The 17501-nt window shown below is 36.8% G+C and overlaps 1 protein-coding gene across 10 annotated transcripts in view; it reads right to left on the bottom strand.

Annotated features, from left to right (window-relative positions):
• The window catches only part of NSUN6 (NOP2/Sun RNA methyltransferase 6), a 24755-nt gene extending 7254 nt beyond the window's left edge, over positions 1–17501 (bottom strand). Inside the window, exons 1-13 of one of the 10 annotated variants that reach the window (XM_050970370.1) lie at positions 16735–17501; positions 15961–16168; positions 15403–15471; positions 14549–14643; positions 13689–13844; positions 11949–12028; positions 11133–11242; positions 8282–8435; positions 6715–6796; positions 5601–5720; positions 2846–2990; positions 1010–1158; positions 88–213 (exon numbers count right to left, since the gene is read on the bottom strand). In XM_050970370.1, coding sequence (XP_050826327.1) covers positions 88–213; positions 1010–1158; positions 2846–2990; positions 5601–5720; positions 6715–6796; positions 8282–8435; positions 11133–11242; positions 11949–12028; positions 13689–13844; positions 14549–14623 — 1197 coding nt within the window. In that variant the 5' untranslated portion in view covers positions 14624–14643; positions 15403–15471; positions 15961–16168; positions 16735–17501. Of the gene's footprint in view, positions 1–87; positions 214–1009; positions 1159–2845; positions 2991–5600; positions 5721–6714; positions 6797–8281; positions 8436–11132; positions 11243–11948; positions 12029–13688; positions 13845–14548; positions 14658–15402; positions 15472–15960; positions 16709–16734 lie in introns of those variants that run through there. The other 9 variants (XM_050970374.1, XM_050970372.1, XM_009085902.4 and 6 more) reach the window with 9 other exon arrangements.

The raw sequence follows: 17501 nt of genomic DNA, 5'->3' as shown, positions 1-17501 counted from the left end.
ATTGATAGTAAATATACCATGTAACTTTATATAGAGTTCCAAAATAAGATCACTAGATTGTGTGATGTACCCTGAAAATAGTATTACCTGTGGATGAAGCTGGAGGCATGGAAAAGTTTTCAGGGCCCAAGCAACTTGCTCCTCATTTTCAGAAAGTGTAATTGTACATGTACTGTATACTAAAACACCTCCTGGCTTCAGCAGCTTCACTGCCTGCAGGGAGAAATAAACAATATTTCAGCTTATTTTTAAATTTCAAACTTTCATATTAAGCAACATTAACTAATAACCCATGTACCCAGAATATTAAAACTGAACACTTAATTAAACTTAAACTGTTAAGATACTAATTTCTCTCAGCAAATACAGCAAGGGATATTACGGATTAGAAAGATTCTTCTTTCCAAATAGGCATTATAGCTCATGCAGTTTATTAATGTCATTGAGATGATTCACCTTGTAAGATTTGTTATTTGTACAGCTCTGCATACCCCAGACAGATTAGATCTGTTTTCACCACCTGCTGCCAACCATGGATACAATACTTATGTCACTTATATTAGATGTCAACTGTTTCCATGTATTTGGCATGGAAGCTATATCTATGCTGCCTTTCAAGCTGTCATTCACTTTGAATATGTATCATTCAGATTTTGACAAGCTTCATCTTATCCTTTAGCATCAGCCCAAGCACACTCCTTAGCATGTTCCTAAGTCACCTGCTCTGACTTAGTCCTTTGTAACTATTATCATGTAAAACTGATGAAACTGAGGGAATTAAAAAACACAAAGCTTTCTATTTATTATGGATTACACAGACCTTTACTATGCTCCAATGAATTGGCTTCACCTAGCAACAGATCTGGTGGAGCTGAGAGGTTATCAGGACCCTAATACTTCCTGGCTGCTGAAAAAGTAGGGAAAATGAGGCACCGTTTTTTGGGTGAGTTTTATGCTGCATAAACATTTGTGTTCAATTCAGCTTATCTACTCAATGTTGAACACATACCACAGTGAAAAGCTTGCGCTGTAGTGGCTGATATGAGGTCACTTCCTTTAAAGTGGAGGAATAAGCCATATTTGGTCTCTGTCCCATCCCACTACACGGAGCATCAAGAAGAATTCGATCAAATGACTCTGGTAAGAATGGAGGTCCTTCTGTAAAAAGCAGTTAGTAATGTAAAATGAGGCTGTTTCCTTACTTGAGACTTCCCTGTAGGTAAGAGAAGCTGTTACTGCTTCCTTGACATAAAATACTTACGAGCTGTAGTCAGTGTCTGCAAAACTAGTCTCAGCTAGAGACAAGCCTCAGCACTGCTGGTGGTAGTTTTCATCTCCCAGAAAACTGAACAGTTTAAGTTCTGTGAACTCAAAAACAATCCCACTAGGCAGTATTTTTTTTTAAACTTACTTTAGTAATTTGAAAGTAAAATGCAAAATTAATCAAAAAAGTTGAAATATAATTGGTCAGAGGTGCTGGGTACAGAGTTGTACATATAGGCTGTAAAGAACCACAGTCAGCTCAAAAATGTGCAAACCTTTACTGAGACAAACCTGTAGTTAATCACTGAGACTGCCTTGCAATAATTGGACTGTCTATAAAAATAACTATTTCTTGTGATGTATGCATAGCTATATAAAATAAAGCACTTCATAATAACATGAACTAAAACAATTTCTCATGGCAGAACAATTCAGTAAAAAAGGATTGTGAAGAGAACAATTTCCAACTATTACCTGGATGACAATATGTATCTTCCATATGCAGAGCCTATCCTTTAATCTCTACCCCAATGGCTCAAGAGCCCAGAAGTTTCTATCTCCTCAGCGCTAGGGATTGGCTCAGCATCACCATGTACTACTGCTGCCAAACTTTTATTATCACATTACTGTTACCTAGCTTTTTCCTGACTACAAAATGAGTCTGTCTGGTTTATCTACCTCTGATCCACTACTAAAATGTTCAAAATATGTAATGTGTTACTTACAGAAACGTACAGAAAAGCCTTCATTATCTCTCAGTGTTACAGCTTGCTCTTGTTAATCTCTGTAATTGCTACTTGCCACCTACAATATTTGATGTTCATAAAAAGACTCTTAAGAAAGTACCTTTGTTCCTCCAAAGCAGGAATAACTGCAATGCACAGGGACAAAGAAGGTGAATTATGTAATCTGATTCCTACTTAGGCAAACCAGTGACTGAGATAAAGTAAACTGAGAAAGAACAGCATACTTTGCACAACAAACTAAAAATAATCAAGGCAGCAGATACCATTTAAATCATTCCATCATGGGAACAGAACCAATATCATAACTGCATCACTTCAAAAAAGCAAATGAAATTACTTAAAATAATACACTGTGCTTGTATATAACTTTCCCTTGAACAGCTGAACAAACATCAATGAACTAAACCTTGCAGCACTCCTGGGAGTTAGGTATTAATAAATACATTTTACTGATGAGGATTATGAGGCAGAAATTGAAGCAAGTCTACAAAATAATTTTTTTCTCAGACTAGCTCATAAACTTCCCAGTATGGGGTCAAATGTGATCATGAAAGAAGCTTTAAGGCTTCTTCAGTCTTCGATATTATCTGGGAGAGGAATGCATTTCCTTTGAGAATATTAGGTTATGACAAGGACAGATAATTTGACTTTCTATTTGCTTCACGGAGAAGCTGGTAATCACAAAAGAGTAGAAAATAAAAGTGCATTCACAGTGCTGAAGCAACTTTGGTATCTGCCAAGATTTCAAGGACTTGTAAACCTGTGACAGGTTTAACACTGTTTTTGCAAAACATTATTATTCTAAAAGCTACTATTACCCAAATTGTTTATTTTACCTTGTTTATCCTCTCTCTTCTCTACTGAAAGGGCCTTTGTTCCATCATAGCAAAAGGCCTTAATGCAATTCAACTGTAGCAATTCAGCATTCTGCTTGATTTTCTTGACCTTGTTAGCTGTCTTGTCCATGGCTACAACTTCACCCTGAAAAAAATCCCAAAGTTTTCATCAAAAGCATAGGGATTAAATAGATGTTTCTGATTTCCTTTCCCCAGTCATGGGAAGTGTAATAAATAAAGCATAGTCTTCCCTACAGAACTATTTTATGCCTAAATCCACACTCCTGCAGTCCTTTTTCCTACGTGTTTTCCACAACAGCCACATTAGTCTGAAGCTGTGCACATTCTGGCTGCTTGGCACTGTCACTCTAAGGCATGCTGTAATATCTGACTTCTGGCAAGTGGTTTTGTTGTTTTTATCTTTTTGTTTATTTTGAACAGCTGAGCTGGGCACTAAGATAAGAATTTAATCATTTGAATGAGGGTAGAAGCCTCAAATACACGGTAAAATACGTCAACAGGTTTTAAATTTGTATGGAGAGAGTAAGAAATATGATCACTCTGCAGCTCAGAGCTGAGGAAATGGGGCCCACAGCCACGTCTCTGACTTAGTCAAACTCTTAACATACTGGAATACTTGCAGTAATTTTCACTCAAGTTACTTTGGGAAATAGGGTAAATACTAGAGTAAGTTTAGAGGTGACGGGAGGGAAATCAGAATTACACAAAATTCCTATTATGTAAAAATAAGATTTCTTTTTTCCTCCCCCAAAATAAATCAAAAAAGACACACAGCACTATCTGCTACATGAAATCTGTGAACACAAAGGAAAGTGAAAAGTAGCATCAGTAAAATCCAGAACAGACCAACCCAACGACCAAAAAGTTGTACTAAACTTGCTACAGCAAACACAATATGCTGAGAAAACAAACAATTTTTTTCTATTTGGTGATGGCTCTCTAGAGGCTTATAGAAGGGTAAAACAACTAAGTTTAAGAAGTAAAAAAAGAATCAGTAAAGATAAGCTGTTATCTGTATGTCATGCTAGGCAATATTTAGATCTAGGACTGAGAGGTAAGAATGGATTTAGGCTGTGTCAGTGGTGTCCAGTCTTCAGCTGCTGTGAGCCAAATCACCTCCTACTTGTCCCCTAGCACCATTCAATTTATTGCGCATGTCCTCTAGGACCTGACTGGGTTTCAACGTTTCATCTGTTGCAAGAACAGTGGATTTGGTGCACATCTTTGCATCCTGCAGAGATAAAGGGGTAATAGAATCATAGAATGGTTTGGATTGGAAGGGATCTTCAAGACCATCTAGTTCAACCCAGCTACCATGGGCAGAGACACCTTCCACTAGACCAGGTTGCTCAGAGCGCCATCCAAGCTGTCCTTGAACACTTCCAGGGATGGGCTATTCAGAGCTTCTCTGTTCTTTTCTCCAGAGAAAAGAATAAGCTGCAAGACAACTCTTCTCCATTTTGCCCTTGCCAGCCACTGCCAGAACAACTCCTTAGAAGTCATCTGAAAAAACAGTGGTCTAGACTGGGATGTAGATAATAATATGTTCTCAAGCTTTAAGTATTCCCGATTCTTATTTAAGAGCTCCTAACATTACAGAGCAATCTTACATCTTGGTTATATAATTTAAAAACAATATAGTAATGTCAAAATTATATCACAAAAAAGTAAGTGATTTAAATATTCTGAAATGCTAATGGTTTAATAAGCCATGAAAAATTTGTATGGAAAATCTGTGAATGGAATTTAAAATCCCCATTCTTAAAAAATAAGTGGGTTTTTTCCATACCTTTATCTTCCATATCTTAAATTAAAATTATATACTCAGAAATGAAAATCAAGTGAGATAAATATTTAACATCTGTATTCTTCATCTTTACCACATCAGCTGCAGCCAAGCACAATCAAAGCAGTTCTGCAAAGTTATACAAAATGTAGATACACAGATGGAAAAAAATATAGATGTAAATGAATCCATGACATAAATACATGATTTGCAGACTTCCTTTATTTATCACACTGAAATTCTCTGCTGGAAGCTTTATATATGTGTAATGTCTAATGACTGTCTAATGCATTATTAATGCCTTCCCATAGTTCCATACTGATGGAAAAAACACTTCCAGAGACAAACCATCACAGAACTGAATATATGTATTTTCTCAATACATTCATACCATTACATGCTGTGCCTTCACATTTATGCACAGGCACCTGTCAAAGTACTGCATAATGTAACGGCAAGATTTCTAAACAATCTGATATATTCTAATAACCTTATTTCAACAAAAATAATAAAGCCTTACAAAATTTTAGAGGAAATCTTACATGCTTTTCCCCTCTGCTTGAGAAGAGTAACCTGCATTTCTGTATTTCACTGTGCACATAACATTTCAACATATGCAAAGCTGTAATCCTGTATTTCCATTCTTATTTTATTACATTCTCCTTTCCTTTGTCTTTCTCTACATATTTATTTTTTCTAATTTTTTTTCAACTATCAACCTGTAGCAAATAAGTTTTTAAAGCTGATGGTTAACACTTGATAAAGACTGTCTGTTGCCCATTTCAGTAACTGATGTGTAGCAAAATACATTGGTAAGTAAAATCTTAAAATATGAACTGTTTGCTGCTGTAAACTATCTGTGCATTCTAACAGTTAAGTGAAGAGAGCTATAAAAATGAACAGCGGTCAGATTTTCTTCCTTAGAAAATACCAAATTACTTCTCTTACCTGATCATGCATTAGTGCTGCAAGATGGGTTGTTTTTCCTCCAGGTGCAGCACACATATCCAAAATTTTCTCTCCTGGTTGAGGGTTTAAAATATGGCTCACAACGACGGAAGGTAAATTCTATAATAAAAACAAATATGGGAGAATTCAAACTTTATACCCTGCATCAACTCCTTTATTAAGGAATGGCAAACACATTTAAAAATATAATTCATTCAGCAGGGAAGATACCTATGATATTGCTCTCAGTTCTTGGACAGAAAATGAAGTATTTATATTATATGTAACGGGTAGTTTACATAAGAAGTCTCCAGTGGCTCATTTTTTATTTAAAGCTATGTCTGAGTATCTATGACTGAAGTTTAAGAGCTCATGACTGAGGAGACTACAGTGCTAAAAGTCCAACTAAAATAAGCTGATACTGGCACAGAGCAGAGCAGCTCTGTTCATTCCAAATACTTTATATTAACCGGTTTACTGGAATATTTACTGTATTAACATATTGGTGCAGCTAAAGAACAATAAGATCAAAACACAGAAGCCTAAGCTTGCTGAATTAAAGTAGCAAGAGGCTGAGCTGTGCTATTAACTGTACAAACAGAAGAGCTGCAATGAAGAGAAATAACGTGCAGTAATTGTGCACAGTACTGCACCTTAGACAATATGGAAATACTTTCCTCTCAGTTCAACAAAAAGGTATAAAAACCTTTTAAAGTTGTCTTTAATACTTAGATAACAGCTTCAAATCAGCCTAATATTTGGAGATTTTCCTGATTATCTACAGAATTATGTACCTTGAAAGAGGCTTGTATTGCAGGGTTCATAGGCAGATTTCAAAAGCTAACAGTTCTATGCAGAGTATCTGTGCAAGAGGAATTTCTACGTTTTTAAGTGAGTATCTCTTATGTTGCTTTGAAATCCCTTATCATAGCTCAGACACAGTATGATTAAACCACCTACATGTAGATACTGACTTCATTTTAAATGCTTTGTGTTCCTCAAATCCAAAGACTGAATTAGGTGCTACAAGGAATGTAGAAAATATGAATGTGTGCTAAGAGAATATTCATTATTCTGTAAATAGTACAGACTTTTGATTTTGGAACAAACATACCTGTAAAAACAAATGACTAGGGAGCACATTGTCAAATGAAGGACTAAGGTAGACTGGCTCTATCATTCTTATGCCCAGCCCCCTGAAAAACATGAAAAAATTTCAAATATTCAATTTTATACATTTTAACAGTAGTCAATTAAAATCATCATGCTTCCAAACACGAGACAGCAACTTGAGACAACAATCTTACAAGAATGAAAGAACAACCAAGAAAAGTACTTCTATGATTTTGTAATACGATATTCTCTAGAATGACATCATCAAGTTGGGTATGGCAAATCATGGCAAAAATGCATTACATGATAAACTGAAACTACCTGTAAAATTGCATAAAGCAAATTTCTGGTTCTGTACACCGGATAAACCAAGATGTAATCCAAGCCTTGATACTGTAAAGAAATGCATAAAACCAGACCTAAATACCTTAACTTCAATCCATAACTGCTTTTGGCTAGCCATAAGTATGCACTAGGGCACTGGCATATGATCTCCTCGTTAGATTTTTCTCCATTTCCTAAATTCCTGAAGGTTCAGTCAAATTACTACAGAAATCCTATATGAAAAGCCTTGCAGGAACATTGATTTGCCTGCAAAGCTATGGTTTGAAATTAGAAGTCACCTAGAAGTTTTAAATATAGATGAAATTCTGATGCAGATATAATTGTTAAATCAATGTACCAGGAAATGGATAACAATAAAGAGAAAGCCATGAAAAAGCAAAACTGAGTCTACGAACAAAAGATTACTAAGGAGACAGAGTATTAATTTGCCTATGTACTGGACAGTCCAAGGAGAAGGAAGCATATGAGAAAGCAAACTTGCAGACACCAGATTTAGTGTTACATACTGCTGTTCCATGTCACCAACTCAACAGCTACATCCTACCACTACTTTTACTATATTTAAGCTCTCATAAATCAGAAATTCTCTGGCAATGTACTTATTTTTCACTAGAACTTTTGTAGTTTGTTCTCAGGAAGTAAAGTCTTGGTCATTAATTTGACATCCATAGTCTTTTACATTACTTTTTATATGTGTTTTAGGAGACACGAGAGGAATAAACCATATGCTTCATCAACAAAATAGAAGAGCAAGTAATCTTAAAATAGGTAACTACTTTGGCAAACGTTAGCAATTTTTTTGACCTTATGTTCTGTCCTTTGACCCACAAAAAAAAAAAAAAAGCCTCTAAAGATATTTGTAAAATATCGAGAAATTGATAAGGCTGCACTTCCATTCCATCCAAAGGTGGAAGTAGTGCTACACAATTCACCAAAACACAATTTTGCCGGCGTGAGAACATTTGTCAGGTCTGTTTGATATTATTGAACTGAATATACAATAATCATTACAAGACCCCCACTTATTTCCTTCTACCTTTCAAGTAAATTAGTATTTGAATCCCACTATGAAGCTAATGGCTTCCCAAAAAATACTGGAAATCCCAATGTGTAAAGCCATTTTGTAACTTCACATAGGATAAAAAATAATTCAAAATGTTTTCCCATTTTTTTCCTTCCCTTTGCAAATTTTTACATGTAGATTGCAATTACTATGGACTTACTTCAGTGGGCCACTTGAACTGAAGATTTCACTGCGGCTGAGTTCTGAAATTCCATTTCCAAGGAAAACTTTAACTCCATCGAATTCTTTGGCTCCTCTTTTGCATTTCCCTTCAATATCTGAATACACTGAAACCAGATCTCCAGCTTTCACAACTGCACAAAGGAAAATGGAAAGCTTGAAATCATTAAGACATTTAACAAAACAGTAGTGACCAAGTAACTTAGGATTTTCAGCAGAGTACTTACTTCAACTCTTCTCTCATACCAAACTTCACACTTTCTAAATGTAATCAAAGAAGACCAACTGATATAAAGCTTTAAGGTTTTACAAACTGAATGACAGACACCAAAAGTCTGGAGGTACTGAGAGACACCAAGCTGCAAGTCAGGCACCGTGTCTTCTTTTCTAAGAGGCTACACAAACCTGCACTTTATTTATTTTGTCAAGGCAAGGTAACCCAGAAGTTTTAAGCACACCTTTCAGGATCCAGTCCTCCATGTGTGCTACAAGCACACAAGTACATGAAACAACACTGCTCACCCTTACAGAACAAAGGCAGGAGTGCTAAATTTATCTAATGACCTCTCAATAGCCACCTAGAACATAGTTTTAGCTGCTTTTTCTCTGCCGACTTAATTGCTTTGACACAAGTGATTATATATTCTTGCTCTGGTCTGGCTCTCTTCCCTTCAAGGGAACTGCTGGTCTTAATAATCCTCTTAGAGAGTTTTATATCTCCAAGTAAAATCCACCAGATCAATAAAGTATGTAAATATACACCAAACCCTAGAAGTGTAATTCTACAGATTAAACAAACTTTCTGAGTTAGGAAAAAAAAATAGAAATGGGATGGTTTAGGTGATTTTACGTAATAGTGAACAAGTGCTATGTGTTGACTGACTGAAAAATACGCTTAAAAATAAAGACCTCTTCTGATAGCAATAAAAAGAAACCCAACAAATTGCACTTCTGAGGTGACTGACAGGCTGGAGGAACAAGAAGATATAACAAGACTAATGGCAGTTCAGCTTCCCAAGAATTCCTGGAATTGTTCTAGAGAATCCTTTTTCCCATTTTCAGGTGGCCTTCTGATTATGCCCAAATGCCCTGAAATTCTTAAATTATAGTATTTGTTGGGGAGCCATTGAAAATATATTTTTTTCACACTACTTATTTTTACACAATGTGACACAAAACATTATGTGACTGCTCAGTATTAATGTCTGCTTAAACTTCACTGAACAAAAACCTGCAGCAACTTAACTCTTCCATCAAGCATATTTGTCAATGTTTTTTGCAGTATTCAAACATAAATGATTTTATTTCACTTTCTGCTGACAATCATCCTTTCAAAATACACTAGTCCTGCACAGGGTTCTTGAGTTTTCTGTAGATTATAGCAGCATTCCATAAACATAAAGGTTAGAGTGTGATTAGTTAAATTAAGCTCAAAGCCCCCTGATCATTAGTTTACCCTTATTTGGATTGCAAGTTCAGTGAATAAATATGTGTTCTTGCTGGACCATTTTTTCCCCTAGTTAAACCATCTGTGCTTAATACAGCTTTATTATATTTGGCATCAAGTGGGTAGTGTGGCCTTTTATTTTATTTTCTTATCTGCAATTCCCCTGAAGTGTTCCATAAGTTTTATAGTATCTTTATTTTCTTTGAATTGATGTTACATGCATAATTACATGTGGCAATTATGATAAATCACTAGCTGACTCAAAGAAGAATTTGAATATTTATGGGTTTGTGTAAATAAGCAGTTCCAAAAACTGCAATGCCAATATACTTATTTCATTATCAAGCCCTAGATTGAAAAACATTCCTGTTCAGTGAATTGGACTTAAGCACATGCTTAAAACTTCTTGAAGGTTTTTTCCTGAAAGGAAACGAAGTGACTTGATAAATGCTTTTCTGACTCATTTTGTTTAATAATAAGAATCAAGATGATCACTAGATCTCATCACAATAGACTAATAAGGTGAATCATGCAAAATTATATTGGTTTTACATAAAGTTAATTTGACATTTAAAGAACCTATTTAAAAATAGGTTGCTGAACAAAAAGCATGCATATGTAGATTTTTTTTAATCCTGTCTCACAGGCATTGATGCATAATTTCCATTTCTGAAGAATCTGACATAAAAACTGACATAAATTTCTTCTCATCAATGAAAAAAAGACTTTTACTACATCCCTCTTACATAAACAAATGAATCACCAATGAATTAGAAAACAGAAAATCTAGGGTTTTCTGATTTGTAACTTAAAATCTAACAGAACCATGAAGGTAAGTGGCTTTATGACTGAGTGAAGAAATAAAAAATCTGTATCTATTAAATAATCAATATACACCTAGTCACCATCCAGACACAGTATCCCTTTTTTTTTAAAGCAGCCAACTTCTGTAAGTTTATTCAACTTAACATCCATATTAATAGTTACAGTATTCAGTAGTAAAAAACTCTCTTAAAAAAAACCTCAGGGTTACTTTGCAAATTTTCTTTAAAAATATTTTGAAATTAAAAACAAGAAATTGAAATCCTTGAGAACTAATACTTCAGCCACAAATTATATGGAAAAAGGAATTCAAAACATGCTAGGCCAGTGAGAAATAATTGCATATAACTTGCTGAAACGAAAATTTAAAATAGTGAAAATACTAAAAAAAAAAGTTGGAAAAACTTTAAAAAGTCTCATTACCATAAACCCCGTCTGTAAGAATAATTTCAGCTTAGAATAGAAAACAATTTTGTGTCACTATTCATTTATCTATTATTCAAGAGTAACACGTTTTCTGCTATTTTTACACCTTAATTGGGTGTATTTAGAGAACTCTTACATCTTGAGGTAGATACAATTCCAGGGACATAAACATGTGCTCCTCGAAGTACTGCATATCCACACTGGGCTCCAACTATGACTTCAGATGCATGTTTTTTTAAATCTCGCCTAGAAATACAAAATGCAGTTGAATAAAAAACAAAAGTATACTGAAAAAAAAGCCCAATATTCCCCAAGTAAACTCTCTATTCACAAATATTTTGTCAGATATAACAGAGAAAAAGTAGTTAACTATCACGTATTACATTTAAAACATTTATCTTACTTCTAGAGAAATCAAAATAAAGAGTCAAGAAGAAAACCAATCCTCAAAATAATGCAGATCCTGGCACATTCTGCCACTACTATGAACCTGACACAGGAAATAAATAAATTATACTGGGATGGAGAAATAGTCCTCTATCCCTTCCTATGCCAGATGATTGTGAAGTGACTTTGTGTTTAACAATTTTTGATGAGCTCCTGATTCCACTAGATTTCTTCCAGGGAAAGAAAACCCTGCCTGTACTTAGCCATAGTTCTATATTCCACTGCAAAAGTTTGGGTCTTCTATCTGCCACCTACCTGGCTTTCTAGGGAGGATGCATACATATCACTAAAACATTAGTCTTATAAATGAGGAAAGAACTCTATGTTTTCTTTCATTTCTTAAAACTAAAACTCTGACCTGGTAATTTATGGACTGTCCACCAGGTCACAGTACAAATGAAGTTGTGCCTCAGTTATAGTGAGTTAGTTGTAATTGTTTAACAAGAAACCTCTAAGAAAATTGTTTTACACAACATTTTAAGGCTAAAGACTGAAAATTTCAAACCTGGGTCCAATGACAGGAATTAGTAAAATGTCCTGAAGTTTTGGGTGCTCAAGAACTGGAACACATAGTCCTTTAAATTGCTGTTTCATTAAAAAAATATAATTAGCAAGCACTAGTAATAACCTTAATATTTATATACTTAAATTAACAGAAAACCATTTTTCCATTCATAAATTCTAGATGTAGAGCATAAAACACAAAAGTAGTGAAAACGTTAAAAGCAGCTGGGAAATAGTGTGCAAGGGGGCATTATATATTAAAAGTACTGGTGTAAAGGACTAAACATTCAACAAATTCAAAAATCACAAGACCACAAAGAGACTGACTGAGAACTGACTTCAGGGAGTGGGAGAGTGTTCTGACACTTAAATCCCTATCACTGGTTTTTGCTTTCTTCTGGAAGAAGGCTGAGTTGTCAGAACACTGAACACACAGTGACACCACCTTAGAAGCTTGGGTGTACTCTATGATAACTCTTAGATGTTATTAGTTATAAGCCACTGTTTAACTCTACTCAGGTATTGCTTGTCTTACTTAATAGGCCAGGCGGGCAATAATTTTCATTTTTTTTGTCAATCCAAGTTAGGGCACTGATAGCTGAGTTATGTATTTAGCTGAAAAAAAAGCCATTTTATAAAGGTTACAGGATTTAAACAAAATTATGTCTTCTCATCTGAACCTTCTAAAATATAACCCTAAAGCATGTAAAACCATAAATCAGTTTTGCATCTAATAAATATGTATTTTCTCTTAAAAAAGGAAAAAATTCATGATCATACTTCAGTTCAAAAGTGTTATGTGGTTTTCTTTTCTATCATGTAATCACACTTTAAAATACAAGAAATTTGTGAAAAGCTGGTCTTAAGTCAGTTTTCAGAAAAGCTTTTTCCCTTAAAACAAAATAAAACCCTGCAATATCCATTTCCAGACTTCTACAATCAAACTAAAATTAGCAAAACTCATTACCATCCCAGCCAGCAGAACACTGTCAAATGACTCTGCATCACAGAAATGTCTTGGCTCCTGTCATGCAAAACCTCCCTGTACACCCAACTAGCATTAATAATTTACTTAAAGAACCAGATTTTTTTAGACAGAGTGAAGATCTAGGACACAATTTCAAAATAATGTATTTCTCAAATATAATGGTTTACATATTATCAGATAAATAAATGTTTAATTAAGAGAAGTAGAAAAAAAATTATATAAGGATTTAAAACGGTTTTAAAAAAGAAAATACAGTGGCTGCAGAGCATCACTGTGGCTCCAATTTCCAAAACAAACCAATTATTTCACTTTCCTAAACAGGTTCTCCAATGATATTTAGATATACAGGCATTCTCCTTTAGTCTTAAACAAAGGTGTTCTAAGCATGCAGAAGACAGCACACTGAGCTACCTTTTTATCTGTCATCTTCTCTTACAGATTTATGACACCTTTTCATTATTTACCACAGCAGTACCTCAATCCTATCAAGGGTTTGGATCTGACATACAAAAAAGAGTTGGATGTCTTTCCCCTCTGTTATTGCCTTTCTTGGAGGGATGAGATGAGGGATACAGGTACACAATAAATTTTCATTTAATGTTTAATGCTGGCAGGAAATCAGTGTGACTGCATAATGTTAATACCAGCGGATGCATTGAGGTAAGGTATAGTTTCCAGTAATGAAAAGGTCTCATACTCAGATGAAAGATGAAGGACCCTGCTATTCTGCTGTAACAAAGAAATTGCACAAACCTTCTGGATCTCTTCAAACAGCAATTTTTTCACATGTTTCACTGAGGCCAAGTGGGTATTTACTCTCACAGTTGTAAAAGCTGGTGGATGAGATAGATGACTTAAGAGAGACTGGTATTTTTTCTCTGCCTCCTGTGTACCTAAAGCAGTGATAAGCTGAAAGAAAAGATTTTATATTAAGAGATGCCACTTGCTCAATGCAAAGGAACCCCACTGAATAAACATTCCATAGAAATTGTGAGATATGATTGTGTGGTGGGCAATAATGACAAAAATGTCTACGTCTGGAAGACTAACTCCACTGGAAGCTGCATAAATCTCTTGAAAAATACTTATTGGAAAAGCAGCTGTATCAGCAAAATCGCTGCAAACAGTTTGCAGCAACCATCAAAGCCACTGCTAGAGAGGTTTCTGCTATTGTACATAGACCAGCCCTAAGGAAATGGAAAACTACATTCAAATCTATGAATCAGTAACTTTCATACTGATAAGCATGTACATTAAAAAGCAATTTTTTTTATCCTTGGCATTAGGAACTAATAGGATTGCCTGTAGTATTCTACACTGAGGTAAGTGAGTATTTCTTGTCAATATTATGTGGTGAATATGTGCTTAATTATCTGTGATCCACTCTTCAGTGGGATCCAAAACTGAATTCTCTGATTTATTTAAAGCAATTTAATTTAAATATTTATATGCTACTTTGAGCCAATGGGCATAAATACTAATTTTCTATTTCAAATATAGAAATATTTTATATAAAAACCTGTGTTTAATGTGAAGACAATATTTTATTGTAAGGTATTAAAGTTACATAAAACTTTGTTATTGTGATGGTTAGGGGTAACTATGTCACATACCTCATTATTTCTGAACACTTTGGTGAGATACTCTTCAACTTCATATTGGAAAATGATTTTAGGGAAAAAGGACATCTTCCTTTAGTTTTTAAAACCTGCTGGCAAGGAACTGAAATAAGCAAAGTATTTTCTTTGTGATTCTTATCATATTCTGTAAGTTTATAAATTTAGCATAAGATGTACTCACAAACCAAGCTGCTGGTTCTGATTCTTCCAATTTATTAATGCAATTTTATTGCATTCAAATTTCCAAATATTGGTCAGGATATGACTAACATTACTCTCAATTACAAAAATTCTACCAACCCTTAAAATAAATCTTCAAGTGGTGAAGAAACTGGTGAAAAAACTACATTGATAAAAGTTACAGGAAATTTCAAGATGTAGCTTTAATTCCTCTTGAAAATCCCAGCTATAAAGTCTTATTGTAGCTCAGTTCTAATAGAGATTTTACTCTTTACCATTTTTCTCTGTAGGTAATAAAATGCAGTTATCTTCCCAAATGGTATCTGCCCACCCCTCAAAAATTTTGAAAAATTATATACACTTCAGTCTGAAATGATACTACCTAAAAATTTAAATTTGCTTATGACAACTTAAATGGAAGGAAAGAGAGAACAACACTCTAGGTTTATTCCATTCATAATAAGGAATTTTGACTATTGAAATACATTTTCATCAAACTAAATATACTTAGAGAAGAGAGATCAGAATGTTTCGTATTCATTTTATTTGAATAGGAGATTGTGTCGCTTTTATCATATAAAACCCCTGAAGAGTATTTTTTTATTTTTAATATTTCTGATTGAATTAAAATCTTAATGCTAAAAGAATGTGACCTTATGTAGACTTACTTTTGAGACCAGACAAAGGCAAAGTTTCATGGATAGGAATTTCAAAGCCTTATTCAGCAACATTAGCAGCTATTGAAAGAAAGAAACTGTAATTGAATTAACTTCTTTTTACAGTCTAACAAAATGCCAAGAATTTTCCCTGCTATTGCCATGAAAACTAATAGTAGTACAATAGTACTAACTATTGTACTACTAGTACAATAGTACTATTGTACAAGTAGTACAATAGCTGCTACAACTGAAATCACCAAAGCTCAAATTTAACATTTCAGAAAATGTGACATACCATGTGCCTGTTGTCCTAGGATGCTTACATTATAGAAAAAAACCCCAAAAACAAGAACCACAAAAAAGACCCACAAAAAGATCCCCATATGGCCTACATTTCAAGAGGCTTTCCTTCAGAAAAGGAAGGAAATTTTTTTAAAGTAGCCTTTTAAAAAATCCCACACATTCTAAATTTTTAAGGAATTGGAATCCTGAAAATAATTAGGCAGACATTTGAAAATTGGTAGAAACATGGTGTTTATAAGCCCTGTGGGTGACTTCAATATTTACATTATGAAGGCAATCTTGCAGGCTGGGGAACATAGCCAGGAAGGGACAGGAGAGATGCTCTCAAGTTCAGATACAGCAGGCAGCCAGGCTGATGAGGGAGACAGCCTAGTGCCCCGCCAAGCACAAGAGTCAGACTTGAAACGTTCAGCAGGAGGCCAGCTCGTAGTACCTGCGTATCTTTTTTCTCCACACCCGCTGTGCCGTACACCTTGCCCCAGAAAAGACATGACGGACGTGGGAAGAAAATATTTTTACTCTCTTTTTCACCGATTTTTATGTGTCTCTGTGGGGAACTGCAGCGGGGAACGCGATGCCGGACCAGGGCTTTGATCCAGCTACGTACATCAACGCTACCAGCAGTCACATGCAGTCAGTACCAGAGATGCCGAGCAAGATTTTCAAACCTCCCTGCCCACCCTTTGCCACACAAGGAAAACGACAGTGCAGTCATTGTCGCAGGGAGTGGAATATGAGGCTCCCTCCTTTATTCCCTCGCCCGCCCGTTACTGAAAACATCAGGGAGCGGGCAGGAGCGGGACGCGCAGCCCTTCACAGCTCCCCGAGGCCCTGCGCTGCAGCCCACAGGTACCCGGCAGGCGGCCGCACCCCAGCGGGACGCGCCACCGCCTCCGCCGCCTCAGCCCGACGGACCCCGAGCACACAGAGGGCCGGGCCGGACCCGGGCCGCAACGACAAGGGCGGAACACGGAGGTGCCGGGCCGGACCGGACAGCGCTCAGCCCAGACCCGGACCCACCGCCCAACACACACTTACCGCCAGGGCCCGCCGGGCCCGCCCCCTCCGGGCGGCACAGGAAGTGCCGCCTGCCAGTGTCACCATGGGAGCCGGGCACGCCGAGCCAGGCCCTGTGCTCCCACCTCGGCACGGGAGGGCGGCAGCAGAGCCCGCGGGGCTCCCGAGCTTATCGGACAAGACGTTGCTGACGTCGCTTCTTTTTTATTTATTATTCTGCTTGGATTTCTGGTTTTGTTTGGTTTTTTGTTTGTTTGTTTTTTGGTTTTTTTTTCTGAAATTCTGCCGAGTGGGTTAAAGTAACTGGTTTTGTACTTCCACCGCTTCTGCACCTAAGTGCTCGCAGGCTCGCTCGGTAGGGCGGAGCCGGGTTCGTGCTCACTTCCGGACCCTCCCCAAGGTGCTGCTTGGGAGGAAACCCGGGTGGGCACCCCCGAAAGACCTCAGTACAGGAACCTGCACCACAGCCCTGAAAGCGAATCCGCTGCTTCCACAAGTTTTACTGTACACGGGAGCACTGCCTGCCCTGAAACCCTCAACCCTTCCCAACGGCAGAGGCCGTGGACCGGCCACAGCACCGCCGGGCTAAAGGACAGGACAGGGGGTCGGCCACGGCGTGCTGCCAGCGCCTCCCCACCCCGGCGCCGACCACCGCGGCGGGGGCCTAACGCTCCTCGCAGCATTCGTCCCTTGCGGGGCGGCTCCGTCCTCCCGACCGCAGACCCGTCGGCTTTCCACCAGCCCTGGTGGAAATCTCGCCACTATCCCGCAGACACGCCGCCGCCGCC

This window comes from Serinus canaria, chromosome 2, assembly GCF_022539315.1.
Source record: "Serinus canaria isolate serCan28SL12 chromosome 2, serCan2020, whole genome shotgun sequence".
In the NCBI taxonomy this organism is placed as follows: domain Eukaryota; kingdom Metazoa; phylum Chordata; class Aves; order Passeriformes; family Fringillidae; genus Serinus; species Serinus canaria.
Note: the sequence above shows the minus strand (reverse complement) of the source record. Positions and strands in the feature narration are given on the sequence as shown.